The sequence below is a fragment of the Carcharhinus amblyrhynchos genome, chromosome 25 (genome assembly GCF_965287045.1).
Source record: "Carcharhinus amblyrhynchos chromosome 25, sCarAmb.v2.hapA, whole genome shotgun sequence".
Classification (NCBI taxonomy): domain Eukaryota; kingdom Metazoa; phylum Chordata; class Chondrichthyes; order Carcharhiniformes; family Carcharhinidae; genus Carcharhinus; species Carcharhinus amblyrhynchos.
Window position 1 is genome coordinate 1,657,049 of NC_137348.1, and position 12,413 is coordinate 1,669,461.

At 48.0% G+C, this 12,413-nt stretch overlaps 1 protein-coding gene across 1 annotated transcript in view; it reads left to right on the forward strand.

Annotated features, from left to right (window-relative positions):
* The window catches only part of col5a1 (procollagen, type V, alpha 1), a 268,503-nt gene that overhangs the window by 60,725 nt on the left and 195,365 nt on the right, over nt 1-12,413 (forward strand). The window contains exon 4 of the mRNA XM_080212368.1: nt 4,203-4,365. Coding sequence (XP_080068494.1) covers nt 4,203-4,365 — 163 coding nt within the window. The remainder of the gene's footprint in view (nt 1-4,202; nt 4,366-12,413) is intronic.

The window sequence follows — 12,413 nt, forward strand, 5'->3', positions numbered from 1 at the left end:
CCTTGATATTTCTCAGCTCTACCCGCACAGACTCCACGTTGTCAGAGTGAATACCCTTTCTCACTGTTGTGTTAATTACCTCTTTAACCAGCAGTGTCACTCCACCACCTTTTCCTTTATGCCTGTCTTTCCTAAATACTGAATACCCTCAATTCCCACCCCCGGTCACCCTGCAGCCATATCTTCGTAATCCCAATTATATCGTATTCGGTTATATCTATCTGCATGATTAGTTCATCCGTTTTATTGCAAATGCTCCACGCATTAAGGCACAGAGTTTTTAAACTTGTCTTTTGGATTTGTTTGTCTTGATCCCAGTATTTTTCTCTATAACCCTGTTTGAATTTTGTCTTTGGTTTCTCTGCCTATCACTTATTTCCTTTTCTACCTTTTGTTTTTGTCCTTGCTCTCTCCTTCTCTGACTCTTCACATAAGTTCCCATCCACTTTACACATTAGTTTAAATCCTCCGCAACTGCTCTAGCAAACAGTCCCCTTGGACTGCCCAGATGTAACCCCTCCAATTTCTACAGGTCCCACCTCCCCGCAGAACCTGCAGTCCTCCAGGGTAGTAACCCTGTGGTCACTACTTTGGAGATCCGATTTCTTAACTTTCTTCCTAGCTCCCTGTATTCTGCTTTTAGGACCTCATCCCCTTGTTTTACCTGTGTTGTTTGTACCGATGTGTACCACGATCACTCGCCCTCCCCCTTCAGAATCTCCTGCAGCCGCTCCAAGACATCCTTGACCCTAGCACCAAGGAGGCAACATACCATCCTGGAATCTCATTTGCAGCCACAGAAATGCTTGTCTATTCCCCTTACAACTGAATCCCCTATAACTATTGCACTGACACACTTTTTACCCTCCCCACTGCAGTAGAACCAACCGTGGTGCAGCGAATTTGGCTGCTGCTGCTTTCCCCAGAGAAGTTATTCCCCTCAACAGTATCCAAAGCGGTATATCTGTTCAGCAGGGGAATGGCCACAGGAGATTCCTGCACTATCTGCCTATCTCTCTTACTCTGTCTGGTGGTCACCCATTCTCTCCCTGCCTGCAGAGTCTGAGCCTGCGGTGTGACCACCTCTCTATCCGTGTTATCCCCTCTTCAGAGAGAGTGTGAACAGATTCAGGGACTGTGAGATCCCATGAGGAATGGTGATTGGGAAAATACTGGAAAACTGATATTCAGTATTGCAGTAACATGACATTCAGCGATTTACACGTTCCTACATTGAGGCCCAACCTCTGCCCTCTCGGTACTTGCTCTCTGCTCACTCCCTCTACCCCACCCCCGGCAGATTAAACCCCCTCTCTGTGACCCAGACATTACAGCTCAATATCTTCAGACTCAATTTGAGAAGTTACTTACTGAATTGGAACTATCTGAGGATCTCTCGAGATCATTAATGTTTCTTACCATTACTGAACGGGTTTGATTGCAAATTTAATCTGTTTCTCTCTCGCAAACTCTCTCTCTCGCACACTCTTTCTCACACACTCTCTCTTTCGCATTCTCTCTCGGACACTCTCTCTCGCACACACTTTCTCTCGTGCACACACTCTCGCACGCTCTCTCTCTCTTGCACACACTCTCTCTCTCTTGCACACACTCTCTCTCTCTTGCACACACTCTCTCTCTCTCGCACACACACTCTCTCTCTCGCACGCACTCTCTCTCTCTCGCACGCACTCTCTCTCTCTCGCACGCACTCTCTCTCTCTCGCACGCACTCTCTCTCTCTCGCACGCACTCTCTCTCTCTCGCACGCACTCTCTCTCTCTCGCACGCACTCTCTCTCTCTCGCACGCACTCTCTCTCTCTCGCACGCACTCTCTCTCTCTCGCACGCACTCTCTCTCTCTCGCACGCACTCTCTCTCTCTCGCACGCACTCTCTCTCTCTCGCACGCACTCTCTCTCTCTCGCACGCACTCTCTCTCTCTCGCACGCACTCTCTCTCTCTCGCACACACTCTCTCTCTCTCTCGCACACACTCTCTCTCTCTCTCGCACACACTCTCTCTCTCTCGCACACACTCTCTCTCTCTCTCGCACACACTCTCTCTCTCTCGCACACACTCTCTCTCTCTCTCGCACACACTCTCTCTCTCTCTCGCACACACTCTCTCTCTCTCTCGCACACACTCTCTCTCTCTCGCACACACTCTCTCTCTCGCACACACTCTCTCTCTCTCTCGCACACACTCTCTCTCTCTCGCACACACTCTCTCTCTGTCGCACACACTCTCTCTCTGTCGCACACACTCTCTCTCTCGCACACACTCTCTCTCTCTCGCACACACTCTCTCTCTCTCGCACACACTCTCTCTCTCTCGCACACACTCTCTCTCTCTCGCACACACTCTCTCTCTCTCGCACACACTCTCTCTCTCTCGCACACACTCTCTCTCTCTCGCACACACTCTCTCTCTCTCGCACACACTCTCTCTCTCTCGCACACACTCTCTCTGTCTCTCTCTATGTCTTGTTCCCTATCACTCATTCTCGCTCTGTGTATCTCTCTGTCTCTCTCTCTCTATCACTGACTCTCTCCCTTGAACTATAAGGTTCATGTTGGGAGATATAGGAGGGATGTCCAAGGTAGGTTCTTTACTCAGAGAGTGGTTGGGGTGTGGAATGCACTGCCTGCTGTGATAGTGGAGTTGGACACTTTAGGAACTTTCAAGCGGTTATTGGATAGACACATGGAGCACTCCAGAATGATAGGGAGTGGGACAGCTTGATCTTGGGTTTGGACATAGCTCGGCACAACATTGAGGGCTGAAGGGCCTGTACTGTGTTGTAATGTTCTATGTTGGCCTTGGAGGGAGTGCAGAGAAGGTTCACTAGGCTGATGTCAGAGATGAGGGGGTTGGCTTATGAGGAGAGATTGCATAGACTGGGCCTGTACTCGTTGGAGTTTAGAAGGCTGAGGGGGGATCTTATAGAGACATACAACATAATGAAGGAGCTAGATAGGGTAGAGGTAGAGAGATTCTTTCCACTTAGAAAGGAAACCAGAACTAGAGGGGACAGCCTCAAAATAAGGGGGGGGGGGGGACAGTTTAGAACAGAGTTGAGGAGGAACTTCTTCACTCAAAGGGTGGTGAATCTCTGGAATTCTCTGCCCATTGAAGTGGTGGAGGCTACCTCGCTAAATATATTTAAGTCACAGGTAGATAGGTTTTTGACAGACAAGGGAATTAAGGGTTATGGGGAGAAAGCGAGAAAGTGGAACTGATCCGCTTCAGATCAGCCATGATCTTATTGAATGGCGGGGCAGGCTCGAGGGGCTAGATGGCCTACCCCTGCTCCTATTTCTTATGTTCTTATGTTCTCTCTGTCTCTCTGTGTTTCACTCTCTCTATTGCTTTCTCTCTCTCTCTGTCTCTCTCTCTGTATCTCTCTCTATTGCTCTCTCTCTGTCTCTCTCTCTCTCCATCATTCTCTCTCTGTCTCTCTGTCTCTGTCTCTCACTCTGTTGCTGTCTCTCACTCTGTTGCTCTCACTCTGTTGCTCTCACTCTGTTGCTCTCACTCTGTTGCTCTCACTCTGTTGCTCTCACTCTGTTGCTCTCTCTCTGTTGCTCTCTCTCTGTTGCTCTCTCTGTCTCTCTTTCTCTGCCTCTCTCTCTGTCTCTTTTTCTCTGCTTCTCTCTCTGCCTCTCTCTTTGCCTCTTTCTGTCTCTCTCTCTCTGTCTTTCTGTCTCTCTCTTTCTCTGCCCCTCGCTCTGTCTCTCTATCTCTGCATTTCTCTCTCTACGATTTTCTCTCTGCCTCTCTCTCTCTCTCTCTGTCTCTCTATCTCTGCCTCTCTCTCTACCTCTCTCTCTCTCTGTGATTCTCTCTCTGCCTCTCTCTCTCTTTCTGCCTCTCTCTGTCTGTGTCTCTCTCTTTGCCTCTCTCTCTGTCTGTGTCTCTCTCTTTGCCTCTCTCTCTCTCTCTCTCTCTGCCTCTCTCTCTCTGCCTCTCTCCCTCACTGCCTCTCTCTTGCCTTGCTCTCTCTCGCTCTCTCTCTCTCTCTCTGTCTCTCTGCCTCTCTCTGTCCCTCTGTCTCTCTGTGTATCTCTATCACTCACTCTCTCTGTGTGTATTCCTCTGTCTCTCTCACTCCATCACTCTCACTCTCACACTCTCTTGTGTTTTTTGGACCTTTTTACGCTCTCCATTTTCTGACTCTCTCTCTGTCTTTGTGCTTTGACAGATGGCATCGGGTTGCAATTAGTGTTCACAATAAAACTGTCACCATGATCCTGGATTGTAGAAAGAAATTCACCAAATCACTGAACCGCAGCAAAAGGCCAGAGATTGACACAAATGGTATTGTTGTGTTTGGGACCAGGATACTGGATGAAGATGTGTTCGAGGTACGTAAATCCAATTCCTTACATCATGGACTTGAGTTAAACCCCCATTCCTCTCCGCTTCCTTCTCCCATTGCCTCACCCTCTGCCCACACCCTCTGCCCCCTCTCCCCTGGCCCCCTTCTTCTGCCCCCTCTCCCTTGCCGCCCACCCTCTGCCCCCTTTCCTCACCCTCTTCTCCCCTCTCCCCTACCCTCTTCTCCCCTCTCCCCTACCCTCTTCTCCCCTCTTCCCTGGCCCCCCCTCTCTGCCCCTTCACCCCTGGCCCCCACCCTCTGCCCCCTCTTTCCCCCACCCTCTGCTCCCCTTTCCCCCACTCTTTGCCCCACTTTCCGTCCCCCCTTTCCCCCACCCTCTGCCCCCCCTTTCTCCCACCCTCTGCCCCCCCCACTTTACCCCACCCTTTGCCTCCCTTTCACCACTTTCTGCTCCCCTTGCTCCCATCCTCTGCCTCCCCTCCCTTTGCCTCCACCCCTAAGAGGAGTTCTTTTTGGGAGTTATTCTGATCCAGGGTCTTTGTAATTAATTTGCCAATTGAATTCAGTGTCTTTCTGTGTAAAGTTTGAAATATTTTGAAGTGTTTTCAGCCTCATGGGTGCTTAAATCTATTTGGATAAAGCAGACCTAAAGCAATTTCAATGTCGGAGTCGAGTCGGAGTCTATCCAACTGGGCAGAGGGAAAGCTGGGCTCAGTCGTGGTAGGAGTGGCAGCTTCCTGGCACCATGGGGCAGATTTCCCTTCAACACAAGAGATTTCAGGCTGGACTCCACCCCATCTCCTTCCAGACACCATATCTTCCCCAGAAACGCAAGGGAGAATTCAGAGAAACATCTTTACCCAGTGGGCAGAATGTGGGACTCGCTCCCACAGGGAGTGGGGAAAGTACACATTGACATGGGTGTGTTGGACCAAATGGCCTGTTTCTGTGCTATAAATACTGAGCAATTCTTTGTAAGATCTTGTTATTTAATTCTCTTCAAAAGAATTCTCAGTGTTTGATTTGTTTTGGGGTTTGGGCATTCTTGGCAAGGCTGCAGTTTTAACCCATTAGAGAGAAAGACTTGGATTTATTTAACCCCTTTCACAGTGCTGGGATGCTGAGAGTGTTTTCCAACAATGATATGAGTGTGGTTACTGTTGTAACTTAGGATAGGTAGCAGCCAGCTGTGCACAGCAAGATCCTACAAACAGCAGCGTGGCAATGACCAAGCACTGTTTTTGTGATGTTGGTTGGGAGATAAATATTGCCTGGGACTTTGCTGCTCAAGATATTGCCATGGGATCTTGTACATCAACCTGAACAAGTAACTGGGACCTCAGTCCAACATCACGTCAGCTTGCAGTAGCACTGGTAGCTGGAACCTTGTGACTGAGCCACAACTAATTGCCCCTTTGAGAAGGTGGTGGTGAGCTGCCTTCTTGAACTGCTGCGGTCTGTGGTGTAGGCACATCCACTGTGCTGTTAGGGAGGAAGTTCTGGGAATTTTGATCCAGTGACAGTGAAGGAATAGTGATATGTTCCCAAGGATGTTGTGAATTACTAAGTATGCGAAAGGGGAACATGACAGGCAGTAAGGATGGAGCTTCCTGAATCAGTGCCGGTAATCTGATCTGGTGTCATCAACAACCACTTTGATATTTGAATAAGAGATGATTCAGAAGCATTGATTATTCCGGTAAATTCCATGCCCTGTTCAGATGCCATAAGAACATAAGAACATAAGAAATAGGAGCAGGAGTAGGCCATCCAGCCCTTCGAGCCTGCCCCGCCATTCAATAAGATCATGGCTGATCTGTCGCGGCTCAGTTCCACCTTCCCGCCCTCTCCCCATAACCCTTAATCCCCTCTCTTATCAAAAACCCATCAACCCGCGTCTTAAAAATATTTAGCGAGGTAGCCTCCACCACTTCAACGGGCAGAGAATTCCAGAGATTCACCACCCTTTGAGTGAAGAAGTTCCTCCTCAACTCCGTTCTAAACCACCCCCCCTTTATCTTGAGGCTGTGCCCCCCAGTCCTACTATCCTTTCTGAGCGGGAAGAGTCTCTCCACCTCTATCCTATCCATCCCATTCATCATCTTATACGTCTCAATGAGATCTCCCCTCATTCTTCTAAACTCTAACGAGTACAAGCCTGGTTTATTCAGCCTCTCCTCATAGCTCAATCCCCTCAACTCCGGTATCAGCCTAGTAAACCTCCTCTGCACTCCCTCCAAGGCCAAAATATCTTTGCGCAGGTGCGGCGCCCAAAACTGCACACAGTACTCCAGCTGCGGCCTCACCAATGCCCTATACAGCTGCAGCAAGACCTCCCTACTTTTATATTCAATCCCCCTCGCTATGCCGGCAGTTGTGTAATCGTTGCACACTCTAACTGAACCTCAAGAGTTTGCCCAGGATATTGAAGGAAGCCAGAGTTCAGGTGATGTTCAGAGTTCAGGTGAGAGAAACTTGGGTTCATGGATGAGAGGGGTGTGGAGGGATACGGTCCAGGTGCAGGTCAGTGAGACGAGGCAAAAAATGGTTCGGCACAGACAAGAAGGGCCAAAAGGCCTGTTTCTGAGCTGTAATTTTTTATGGTTCTGTGACGTCTTCCCTCACATTGTTCCCCAAATCCACAAACTGATCAAACAACAATCTGTGTTTTATTCAGAGTAACAAAGGCTGACCTGCCTCTCTGTGCTGCCTTTTACAATCTCAGAACAAAGTGCGTAACAGCACCAGAATTAAAAGCTGGAGTAGGCCATTCAGCCCCTCAGGTCTGTTCTATCATTCAATAAGATCACAGCTGATTTACTGTCCTCCAAAAACTCAATTTTCCTGTCCGTCCCCATAACCCTCAGCCCCGTAACCCTTGACCCCGTGTCGATCAGAAATCTCTCTAATTTGGCCTTGAATATATTCCGTGACCCAGCATGCAGTGCACTCTGAGGAGAGAATTTCAAAAGCGAATCACCCTGAGATTGAAAAACTTTCCTCCGGACCTTCACCCTAAGCGGGAGATCCCTAAATCCCTCGAGTTCCAGTCTCTCCCACGATGGGAAGCATCCTCTAAAGATCCACCCTGTCCTTCTGAGAATCTGGTATGTCTCAATAAGATCGCCTTTTGTTCCTCTAAACTCCAGTGAGTACAGGTCCAACCTGTGAAACCTTTCCTCAGGAGACAAACCGCTTCATCTCAGGAATCAGTTTGTGAACTTTCTCTGAACGGTTTTGAGAAACATTCTTTCTTAAACAGGGAACCCAAAGCTGAGATGTGGTCTCACAAGGCCCCGCACATTTGCAGCAAGACTTCCCTACACTGATATTTTTTAGAATCGTAGAGGCCCGATTGTGCAGAAGGAGGCCATTCAGCCCATCAAGTCTGTACAGAGTCTCTGACAGAGCACCTCACCCAGGCCCTATCCTCACACCCTACTAATCCCCCTAACCTACACATCTTTGGACACTAAGGGGCAATTTAGCATGGCCAACCACCTAACCTGTTCATTTTTGTAGTCTCACAACACCAGGTTAAAGTCCAACAGGTTTATTTGGTAGTATGAGCTTTCAGAGCATTGCCTCTTTGCCCCTTCATCAGGTTGACTCACATGATGAAGGGGCAGTGCTCCAAAAGCTCATGCTCCTAAATAAACCTGTTGGACTTTAACCTGGTGTTGTGAGACTACTTACTGTGCCCACCCCAGACCAACACCGACAACTCCACATAATGTCCATCTTTGGACTGTGGAAGGAAACCGGGGCACCCAGCGGAAATCAACAGAGTCGGGGAGAATTGCGCACTGACAGCTGGGAATCGACCCCGGGTCCCTGGTGCTGTGAGACAGCAGTGCTAACCACTGTGTCACCGTGCTGCCCTGGGTCCCTGGCGCTGTGAGACAGCAGTGCTAACCACTGTGTCACCGTGCTGCCCCGGGTCCCTGGTGCTGTGAGACAGCAGTGCTAACCACTGTGTCAGTGTGTGCCCTGGGTCCCTGGTGCTGTGAGACAGCAGTGCTAACCAATGTGTCACCGTGCTGCCCCAGGTCCCTGGCGCTGTGAGACAGCAGTGCTAACCACTGTGTCACCGTGCTGCCCCGGGTCCCTGGTGCTGTGAGACAGCAGTGCTAACCACTGTGTCAGTGTGTGCCCCGGGTCCCTGGTGCTGTGAGACAGCAGTGCTAAACACTGTGTCACTGTGTCGCCCATTCCCCTTTCAATAAACACCAGTATTCCATTTGTCTTCCTCATTACTGACTGGACCAACACATCAAATCTTTGTGATTCATGAGAATACATGATGAATGGCAGGACCCTGGAAAGTACCAGGGATCAGAGGGATCTTGGTGTGCATGTACACCTGTCCCTTAAAGGACAGGGAGATAAAGTGGCCTTTATTAGCCGAGGCACAGAGTTTAAGAGCAGGGGGGTGATATTGGAACTGTATAAAACGAAGGTTAGGCCACAGTTAGAGTATTGTGTGCAGTTCTGGAATCTACGTTCTGGGAGGGATGTGATAGGAGTGGAAAGGACGCAGAGGAGATTTACCAGGATGTTACCTGGGCTGGAGAGTTTTAGTTCTGAAGAGAGATTGGATAGACTGGGGTTGTCTTCCTCAGAGCAGAGGATACTGAGGGAGACATAATTGAGATGTATAAAATTATGAGGGGCACAGATAGACAGGAAGGAACTTTTCCCCTTGGTGGAGGGATCAATGAACAAGGGGCAAAGATTTAAGGTGAGGGACAGGAGGTTGAGAGGGAATGTGGGAAAAACCTTGTCACTCAGAGGGTGCTGGGAGTCTGGAACTCGCTGCCTGAAAGGGTGATGGAGGCAAAGACCCTCATAACATTGAAGAAGTATTTAGATACTCACTGGTGACGGTGAGGCACAGACGGATATGGGCCCAGCACTGGGAAATGGGGTTAGAATGGTTGGGTGGCTTATCTTTGACCAGCACAGACATGATGGGCTCAGATCCCTCGCCACTGTTGAGTTCAGTAATATCTCTCCAGTTAAACAGTAATCTGCTCTTCTATCCTTCCCGTCAAACTGCTCAACTTCACATTTTCATACATTACGTTGTGCTTTCGACCAATCACTTCACCTGTCTAAGCCCCTTTGCTGACTCTTTGTGTCCTTTTCACAACCTGTTTTCCAAACCATCTTTGTGTCATCAGCAAATTTAGTGAATATACATGTGTTCCTTTCGTTAGCATCATTGATAGAATTGCAAACAATTCCAGTGGTCCCAGCACTGATCCCTGTGGGACTCCAGAGTAACAACTTCCAACCCAAAAATAGCCAATCTATCCCAATCCAAAGAACCAAGACACAGGAACAGGCCCTTCGGCCCCTCCAAGCCTGCACCGACCATGCTGCCCGACTACACTAAAACCCCCTACCCTTCTGGGGACCATATCCCCCTGTTCCCATCCTATTCATGTATTTGTCAGACACCCCTTAAAAGTCACTATTGTATCCACTTCCACTACTTTCCCTGGCAGTGAGTTCCAAGCACCCACCACCCTCTGTGTAAAAATATCTGCCTCGTACATCTCCTTTAAACCTTGCCCCTCGCACCTTAAACCTGTGCCCCCTAGTAATTGACTCTTCCACCCCGGGAAAAAGCTTCTGACTATCCACTCTGTCCATGCCTCTCATAATCTTGTAGACTTCTATCAGGACTCCCCTCAACCTCTGTCACTTCACTGAGAACAAACCAAGGTTCTCCAACCTCTCCTCATAGCTAATGCCCTCCATACCAGGCAACATCCTGGTAAATCTTTTCTGTACCCTCTCCAAAGCCTCCACATCCTTCTGGTAGTGCAGCGATCAGAATTGAACACTATATTCCAAGTGCAGCCTCACCAAGGTTCTATAAAGCTGCAACATGACTTGCCAATTTTTAAACTCAATGCCCCGGCCGATGAAGACAAGCATGCCGTATGCCTTCTTGACTACCTTCTCCACCTGCGTTGCCGCTTTCAGTGACCTGTGTATCTGTACACCCAGATCCCTCTGCCTATCAATACTCTTAAGAGTTCTGCCATTTACTGTATATTTCCTTTCTGTATTAGACCTTCTTGCTGCTTCCTGTTAGCTAACCAATCTGTATCATTGCTAACCTGTTACCCCCACACCATCAACTCTCATTCTGTGCAGAAACATTAAATGTGGTGTTTTGTTGAGTGTTTTTTGGAAATCTAAATACACCACATCTATATGTTCCTCTTTATTCACATTGCTTCATCCACATAAATTAGTCAAACATGATTTCTTTTCACAAACCCAAACCCACCTTCCCTGACAGTATTATCATTCTCTAAATGTTCGGTTCTAACCTTCTTAATAATGGATGAGAATATAATCAGACATGATTGAATGGCGGAGCAGACTCGATGGGCCGAGTGGCCAAATTCTGCTCCTGTGACTTATGGTTTTATGGATTCTAATGTTTTCCCAATGACAGACATGAGGCTGACTGCTCAGTATTCTAAGGCAGCGCAGAACTTTTTCTGAAGAGACATGTCGAAGCTTTTTGCCTTGCACTCATCAGGTCACTCAAGAATATCAAACAGCAATTCATACTGTATGAGAAGAGAGTGCTGATTGGTTGGCAAGTGGACATTGATTGGTAGAAGTGTTGCTATGGAGCGTGCAAAAGTCACTGGTGACTGACAGTAACCTGCGTTTAATTTAAAGGAGGCAACTTGACCCTGATTGGTTAAGGCTTTGCCCGGAGGCGTGAACCAATGAAATGGCTGTCACTTACTTTGTGTGGTTGAAGGAGGCGCAATGTGTGTACCAGTTCTTCCTGCCTGCAATCAGCAGGGCCCTGTGGGGTAATAAGTGTAGCGTCCAGTAGAGGAAAATGCAGAACTCTACCATTGAGTGGAATATTCAATGTGATTCTGCGATTGCTAACTTGCAGTACAACACTCCCTCGGTACTGCTTTTGGAGCTTTAGCCTGCGTTATAATCTCTTGAGTGGGTCTTGCACCCATTGATGTTTTGACCTGACGATGAGAGAGTTGCTGCTTGCATTGAGCTAAAATCCAGGGGAAATGTGTAAATATTGGTCAGAATTGTAGGATCCATGGGAAGGAGGATGTGAGTGACCATACAGTCAACTGTTTGCCATGAAATTCTCAAAATTTGGATCCACGAAGAGAAGGTGAAAGAAAAAGTTCAGATTTTCAGATGAAGTAAACCGCTGGATTCGCACAGCCATGAGTTAACTGATCTTGCAATGACACTGGAACAATCGAGTTAAGAATCAGATCCTGGCCAAGAATTAGTGTTCTTAGCTCTGGGCTGAAGCCCAGTTGGAACTTGGATCGAGTCTTAAAGAACAAATTTCAGCGACAAAATTAGCAAAACAGTAACCCAATGAAAACATTTTCCAGAGGGAGAGGGTGTGGACGAGAGAGAAAGGAGAAGATGGAGAGAGTGAGTGAGACAGAGGGAGAGAAAGAGTAAAATGAGGCAAGAGAGAGGGTGATAGAGGGAGAAAGAGAAAGTATGAGAAGGGAGGGGAGGTGGGGAGAGAGGGAGGATCAGGGAAGAGAGATGTGGAGAGAAATATCAAAACAGACACAAAGAGACACATGGGAGAGTTATTGAAAACATTAATGTTTGCAAATGACTTGCTTGCTGATGCAACCAGTTAAATCCAATTTAATAAATTCTTCAAAGTTCTATAGTTTTTATAACTTTCGATTTTCAGAATTCGGGCCAGTTTCCAGACGCATTTCTGGGTGTTTATCTGTCATCTGTCACTTTTTAAAGGGGTGCAGGAGCAGAAGGTGACAGGACAGCTGGAGGGAGCAGGCTATAAAGTATATAATATTCTGGACTTTATTAACAGGTCATCGAGTGCATGAATGAGGAGGCTATGCTGAATTTATACAAGACAGTAGTTAGGCCTGAGCTGGAATATTGTGAGAATCTGCAGTATAGGTGAGGCCACAACTGGAGTATTGTGTGCAGTTCTGGTCACCACATTACAGGAAGGAGGTAATTGCCCTGGAGAGAGTGTCGAGGAGGTTTACAACAATATCGCCAGGG